This window comes from Dicentrarchus labrax, unplaced genomic scaffold, assembly GCF_905237075.1.
Source record: "Dicentrarchus labrax unplaced genomic scaffold, dlabrax2021, whole genome shotgun sequence".
NCBI lineage: Eukaryota > Metazoa > Chordata > Actinopteri > Moronidae > Dicentrarchus > Dicentrarchus labrax.
This window is the reverse complement of record NW_026136714.1, coordinates 2,887,232-2,894,941: the sequence shown is the minus strand read 5'-3', so window position 1 is coordinate 2,894,941 and position 7,710 is coordinate 2,887,232. Positions and strand designations below refer to the sequence as shown.

General features: G+C 39.0%; 1 protein-coding gene and 1 long non-coding RNA gene across 2 annotated transcripts; one reads left to right on the top strand and one right to left on the bottom strand.

The window, feature by feature from the left end:
• Positions 1–100: 100 nt before the first annotated feature.
• On the bottom strand, positions 101–2,663 carry wu:fa19b12 (uncharacterized protein LOC560551 homolog). The gene is made up of 2 exons (XM_051423406.1): positions 2,110–2,663; positions 101–746 (listed from the first exon to the last, which is right to left on the bottom strand). Exons 1-2 carry the CDS (start codon positions 2,497–2,499, stop codon positions 573–575), a joined length of 564 nt encoding a protein of 187 aa, XP_051279366.1. The 5' UTR covers positions 2,500–2,663; the 3' UTR covers positions 101–572.
• Positions 2,664–4,943: 2,280 nt separating this feature from the next.
• Positions 4,944–7,414, top strand: LOC127375983 (uncharacterized). The gene is made up of 3 exons (XR_007887477.1): positions 4,944–4,992; positions 6,037–6,150; positions 7,355–7,414. It is a non-coding gene; the product is annotated as an uncharacterized LOC127375983 (long non-coding RNA).
• Positions 7,415–7,710: the final 296 nt, after the last annotated feature.

Below are 7,710 nucleotides of genomic sequence, written 5' to 3'. Positions count from 1 at the left end.
ATAAAATTAAAAAAATCACACAGGAGTCAAGACGAGACGAAAACAAGCAGCTGTGCAACAATAACATGCAATAAAAGTTATTACAGAACGCACTAAAGCCTTTCATTTGGTGTAAAAATGTATATTTATTTATATAGAGAGCTACAACTCTGTCAAACCCCCTACAAACAACAAAAGTTACACCAAACAACAGTCTGAAGAACACTGCTATGTACAGACCCAATTTCTTTAACAACAGAGGTCTGCAAGGCAGGGAATCTGCACCGAACACAACTTTAGGAGTAAACTATCTACAGTTTGAGGATGGATGGGCAACCCCTTCAGAGAGGGTTACAATAACACGTCGGTCCCCCTCTGTAAGAACAGGATTGAAGATCTCTTCCTTTACGTCACACAAGTCGTTGAGATCTTGCACCAACATGAGGCTCACTACTACAGCCTGTGTCACTCTGACGGAGCTTAACTTTTGCTTCCGCATCTCAACCTGGATGCAACCTCAAAAAGGTGCTCTTGACCCATCTATCTGCTGAAAAGCATCACGTGTCAGGACGGAGTGAAAACGCCTTTTATCTTCAGGTCTCCATGGCGTAGGAAGAAGAAGAAGGGTCTTTGACTTTTGCTTTGTCTTTGGTTTGGGAACCGTCGCTGGGGTCTTCGAGCAGTGAAAGGTCGAGTTCAGGTAAGGGAGTCCTCCAGTACTGGAAGGAGTTGTAAGAGTCGTCTTCGGCGTTGGTGTCTTCTTCAGCCTGAGGGTGAAAAGGAAGAGAGAGAAGGGAACAATAACATTTTAGTCTGGGCTGGTTTGGTCTGTGAACTCTGGGATGACACTTTATTAATCTTTTATTGTTTTTTTTTTAACTTTTTCATGCATTTGCCGGGACACATCTCTTAACCTCGAACAGAAAAACTCAATATCAAGAGTGGATAAAGTTATTTTATTCCTGTATTTATGTGTTTTTATTACTATGTGTAGTTGTGAATGTGTGGCTTGTTTTTAATTGCTACTGTGGCAGAAACAATTGCCCCACAGGGACAAAACAAGGTCTTTATGTGGGACTGCTCCCCATTTGTATCCATCACATATTGAGACAAGGTCCCCAATTCTGATTGGCTCTAGTTTCCAAAAGTTAAATCACCTCAGGACAGGTGCTTTTCTAAAATCTGGGTTTCATCCAGAGGCTGTGAAGGCTTACTGTATTTACTTAGTGTGGAAGTTGGTAAAGTTGCATTCAAATAAAATGTGTTAAGTCCTAAACGTGTCAGCATCATCTATTGTTTGCTACTGAGGGCAAAGAATAGAGATATTATGTGATAAGGGAACAGAACAGAAATGCTTATTTCTTAAATTAGATCATGGGGATGCACGATATGTATTTATTTTTCATTTTACAACCAATATGATAATCAATAATTACCTGCTTTTCATGGTAGATGCCGATAAGATAACTGATAATTCCCCATTTTAGTATTTTAAAAAGAAATTAACCCGTAGTTTTTACACAGGTAACAAAGGACAAGATGTTGCAAGCAAAGAGTAACTATTGTTTACTATTGTAAATACACCAAAAACAAATGTTCATTCATGTTTTCTATCAAAACCATCACAAACATACTTTGGCTTTCATAAAACTTGAAGCCTATCAGACATTTTGTATACAAATTCAAAATAAATTATTATTATGGGCCGATAATTTATGTGGCTGTAATTTAATTATCAGCCGATAATGAATCTGCCCTGATAATTATCGTGTATTACTATTAGATAGGCATTTTAAAATGTTATACTACTCCTCAGCATTAGTAACATGTCCCTCACAAACAAAAACTTTATCCCACATTTGGTTTTTTAGGCATCTGGTCATCCAAACTTTAACTAAATCAGAGCCATATTTCTCCCAGAGAGAGAGATTTTTACAGGAAGTTATACATTATACATTCACAATATAATATAAATACATAAATATAATAAAAAGAGCTTTACATTGACAACATAGGAGCTATAGAGTGGATAAAGGGTGACATCTAGTGGACATTTACTGCCACTACACCCACTCACTTTCTCTGAACAGCCTCATTGTGACTCCCCCCCCCACATTATCAATAACTTACTTTATCATTAGCTTTAGAGGCAGCAGTCTCCGAGCTCGTGCTGCCCTCTCGAGTCCGTTTCTTGGAGCTCGTGGGCGCGCTCGAGCCGCGACGCTCGTGGAAACTTCCAGAAAAAGTCTGCACCGTCAAAACAGTCGCAGCATGCTTCCTAGTGTCGCAGTTTGTGGCCTTGCGGAACGGAGCTGCTCCTTCTTCTTCCTCCGGTTCCTCGAAGTAGTGCGGCCTCTTCCTGGAGCGGCTGCCCAGCAGAGCCAGCAGGGACGGCGGGCTCACACCCCCGGTCGGAGCCATGATGCTTCCCAGCTGCATGTCAACACTGCAGACCGAGCGGTGGCATCTTTTGGAGGGAGAGTCGTGCAGCAGGGTGTCCTCTGCGCGCCTCTTCGCCATTAATGTGAGCTGTGTGCGCGCACTGGTGCACCGAAACTTTAAAATAAAAGAGTAAAAAGTTTAAAAACAAAAAAAAACACGTGGTTTTTGTCGCTTTTGTTGCTTTTCGCTACCTGATGCTGAGAGTTGGTGCGTTCAGGTGCAGTCAGAGAGCAGGAAGTAAGATTACTGTGAGGCATTCGGGTAACCAATCAGAGAGAGCAGCGCTGTTAGTACCCGCCCACCGCCTCCTCTCTTCCTTTGGCGGGTACATTCATGCAGACCATAAACATATAAAGGAACACATTTTCATAAAACTGTAAATTAAAATGTATTCCTTAAAATTAATCAGTAAGTTTAAAAAAATGTAATTTAAATTTAAATAACACCTGTTTTGTCACCAATGCAACACAAATATATGAAGCACTAGAAGTGCAAAAATTAAATAAATAAATACACCATTAAATAATTACTTGAACGTGTCATTAATTAAATACATAAATGTGTTATTAAATGTGTCATTAATTCATTAAAATACAGATTCATAATAATAATAATGGATTGCTGCAGAGCGAGTGAACACATTCCAATACAATGGGTGGCGCTGTTCACCTCTCCGTTGGTTTAGATACTCTATATTAAACAAAACTTTAATTGCAACTGCTAAAAATCAAGGGGAAGACTGCCTCCGATTCGGCACTTAAGGGGAAAGTTAAGGGGAAATTAACTTATTGTGCAGTGTGACTGTTTGTCCACTGATTGTCTGTTTTTTGTGACACTTCTTGATGTGAAAACGTTTTAGACATTTTAGGTAAGACATCAGCTTTGCCTGACACCTACGATTGTATCTGTGAAACTTTTATTTTATTTGTGAAAATGCTAAAGGAGAGATTTCACCGTTTTTGTTTTACACCAAGATCTCATTAGACCAGGTCCAGATCAAAAACCACTGCACCTAGACCTCTCAAATCTGGACTGGATTGATGTACAGACCCTGAAGATTCAAAAAACATAGTCTCTGATTTGAAACCTTTCTATTTGTGAAAAACAATAAAGACAACATCTTTTTCTACCATTAGACCAGGTCAGATCCAAAACCACTGCACCCCAAATTATAGACCCTGAAGATTCATAAAAAACACAGTCTCTGATTTGTGAAACCTTTATTGAAAATAAAGGGACAAACATTCTTTGAAAATCTTTTCTTTCATGTCAAACCCTGTCTCTCCATCTCATTTTGAATGGACATGAAAATGTCTTCTTTCTCACTACAAAACAGTAAAAAAAGTAAAAAGGTTATGTTTATCTCTTGAGAAACATTAAACACATCTTCATCGACTGCTCAATTGGGAAACATCCAATAAAAGTCATGATTTGCACTTACCTTTCCTCCATCTGGCCGTCACCGTCAGTTTGCAGATCTCTTCCATAGCCTTTATTGTTGCCTGTGTTAGAATCACTTTTGCTATTATTTATCATTTGAACAAAACAATTACAGTAATTATCACAATTATGAATACCTGATTGATTAAAATAGTTTGTTGGCTTTACTAACATCTGCCATCATTTCAGACCCTGTTCTTGTTCTCCCAGCCACCAGTTGTCCTCTTTGTGTTCCTCCCTTTCCTCATCACCTGACCAACTACCGACCTACAGACATGATACTGACCCTACCCGATTGTCCATAGTTTAAAAATATTAAGATGACGACCCACGACCTGGAACCTGCAAAGGAAAGCAGAGAAGCAGAAAACAAAGAGGCACCTTGACACAACGTTATAAAAGCAGAGGTGAGGCCATAAAAACTTAAAAGAACGAAAATTGCTGACTTTTTTTTACTGACTCTGTGCCTTTTCAACAACTTCTCCATGTAAAAAGATTTGAGAGGTCTAGGTGCAGTGGTTTTGGATCTGGACCTGGTCTAATGCGGTCTATATGCAGAAAAAAGTGTGAAATGTGTCTTTATTGCATTTTCACAAATAGAATAAAGGTTTCACAAATCAGAGACTGTGTTTTTATGAATCTTCAGGGTCTGTACATCAATCCAGTCCAGATTTGAGAGGTCTAGGTGCAGTGGTTTTGGATCTGGACCTGGTCTAATGCGGTCTATATGCAGAAAAAAGTGTGAAATGTGTCTTTATTGCATTTTCACAAATAGAATAAAGGTTTCACAAATCAGAGACTGTGTTTTTATGAATCTTCAGGGTCTGTACATCAATCCAGTCCAGATTTGAGAGGTCTAGGTGCAGTGGTTTTGGATCTGGACCTGGTCTAATGCGGTCTATATGCAGAAAAAAGTGTGAAATGTGTCTTTATTGCATTTTCACAAATAGAATAAAGGTTTCACAAATCAGAGACTGTGTTTTTATGAATCTTCAGGGTCTGTACATCAATCCAGTCCAGATTTGAGAGGTCTAGGTGCAGTGGTTTTGGATCTGGACCTTGTCCAAAGTGGTCTATGTGCTAAAAAAGTGTGAAATGTGTCTTTATTGCATTTTCACAAATAGAATAAAGGTTTCACAAATCAGAGGCTGTGTTTTTATGAATCTTCAGGGTCTGTACATCAATCCAGTCCAGATTTGAGAGGTCTAGGTGCAGTGGTTTTGGATCTGGACCTTTCCAAAGTGGTCTATGTGCTGAAAAAGTGTGAAATGTGTCTTTATTGCATTTTCACAAATAGAATAAAGGTTTCACAAATCAGAGACTGTGTTTTTATGAATCTTCAGGGTCTGTACATCAATCCAGTCCAGATTTGAGAGGTCTAGGTGCAGTGGTTTTGGATCTGGACCTGGTCTAATGCGGTCTATATGCAGAAAAAAGTGTGAAATGTGTCTTTATTGCATTTTCACAAATAGAATAAAGGTTTCACAAATCAGAGACTGTGTTTTTATGAATCTTCAGGGTCTGTACATCAATCCAGTCCAGATTTGAGAGGTCTAGGTGCAGTGGTTTGGATCTGGACCTTGTCCAAAGTGGTCTATGTGCTAAAAAAGTGTGAAATGTGTCTTTATTGCATTTTCACAAATAGAATAAAGGTTTCACAAATCAGAGACTGTGTTTTTATGAATCTTCAGGGTCTGTACATCAATCCAGTCCAGATTTGAGAGGTCTAGGTGCAGTGGTTTTGGATCTGGACCTGGTCTAATGCGGTCTATATGCAGAAAAAGTGTGAAATGTGTCTTTATTGCATTTTCACAAATAGAATAAAGGTTTCACAAATCAGAGACTGTGTTTTTATGAATCTTCAGGGTCTGTACATCAATCCAGTCCAGATTTGAGAGGTCTAGGTGCAGTGGTTTTGGATCTGGACCTTGTCCAAAGTGGTCTATGTGCTAAAAAAAGTGTGAAATGTGTCTTTATTGCATTTTCACAAATAGAATAAAGGTTTCACAAATCAGAGACTGTGTTTTTATGAATCTTCAGGGTCTGTACATCAATCCAGTCCAGATTTGAGAGGTCTAGGTGCAGTGGTTTTGGATCTGGACCTGGTCTAATGCGGTCTATATGCAGAAAAAAGTGTGAAATGTGTCTTTATTGCATTTCACAAATAGAATAAAGGTTTCACAAATCAGAGACTGTGTTTTTATGAATCTTCAGGGTCTGTACATCAATCCAGTCCAGATTTGAGAGGTCTAGGTGCAGTGGTTTTGGATCTGGACCTGGTCTAATGCGGTCTATATGCAGAAAAAAGTGTGAAATGTGTCTTTATTGCATTTTCACAAATAGAATAAAGGTTTCACAAATCAGAGACTGTGTTTTTATGAATCTTCAGGGTCTGTACGTCAATCCAGTCCAGATTTGAGAGGTCTAGGTGCAGTGGTTTTGGATCTGGACCTTGTCCAAAGTGGTCTATGTGCTGAAAAAAGTGTGAAATGTGTCTTTATTGCATTTTCACAAATAGAATAAAGGTTTCACAAATCAGAGACTGTGTTTTTATGAATCTTCAGGGTCTGTACATCAATCCAGTCCAGATTTGAGAGGTCTAGGTGCAGTGGTTTTGGATCTGGACCTTGTCCAAAGTGGTCTATGTGCTGAAAAAAGTGTGAAATGTGTCTTTATTGCATTTTCACAAATAGAATAAAGGTTTCACAAATCAGAGACTGTGTTTTTATGAATCTTCAGGGTCTGTACATCAATCCAGTCCAGATTTGAGAGGTCTAGGTGCAGTGGTTTTGGATCTGGACCTTTTCCAAAGTGGTCTATGTGCTGAAAAAAGTGTGAAATGTGTCTTTATTGCATTTTCACAAATAGAATAAAGGTTTCACAAATCAGAGACTGTGTTTTTATGAATCTTCAGGGTCTGTACATCAATCCAGTCCAGATTTGAGAGGTCTAGGTGCAGTGGTTTTGGATCTGGACCTTTTCCAAAGTGGTCTATGTGCTGAAAAAAGTGTGAAATGTGTCTTTATTGCATTTTCACAAATAGAATAAAGGTTTCACAAATCAGAGACTGTGTTTTTATGAATCTTCAGGGTCTGTACATCAATCCAGTCCAGATTTGAGAGGTCTAGGTGCAGTGGTTTTGGATCTGGACCTTTTCCAAAGTGGTCTATGTGCTGAAAAAGGTGAAATGTGTCTTTATTGCATTTTCACAAATAGAATAAAGGTTTCACAAATCAGAGACTGTGTTTTTATGAATCTTCAGGGTCTGTACGTCAATCCAGTCCAGATTTGAGAGGTCTAGGTGCAGTGGTTTTGGATCTGGACCTGGTCTAATGCGGTCTATATGCAGAAAAAGTGTGAAATGTGTCTTTATTGCATTTTCACAAATAGAATAAAGGTTTCACAAATCAGAGACTGTGTTTTTATGAATCTTCAGGGTCTGTACATCAATCCAGTCCAGATTTGAGAGGTCTAGGTACACTGGTCTAATGAGGTCTTGGTGTAAAACAAAAACGGTGAAATCTCCCCTTTAGCATTTTCACAAATAAAATAAAAGTTTCACAGATACAATCGTAGGTGTCAGGCAAAGCTGATGTCTTACCTAAAATGTCTAAAACGTTTTCACATCAAGAAGTGTCACAAAAAACAGACAATCAGTGGACAAACAGTCACACTGCACAATAAGTTAATTTCCCCTTAACTTTCCCCTTAAGTGCCGAATCAGAGGCTGGCGAATCGGAAGCCAACTTCAGCGTCGTGTCCTTGCAAGCCCCAGTGTTGAGACAGCGTGCGAGGTGCAGGACACAATGTCTAAAAGTTGCTCGGAGCTGCTGAGAGAAGCAGCGAACT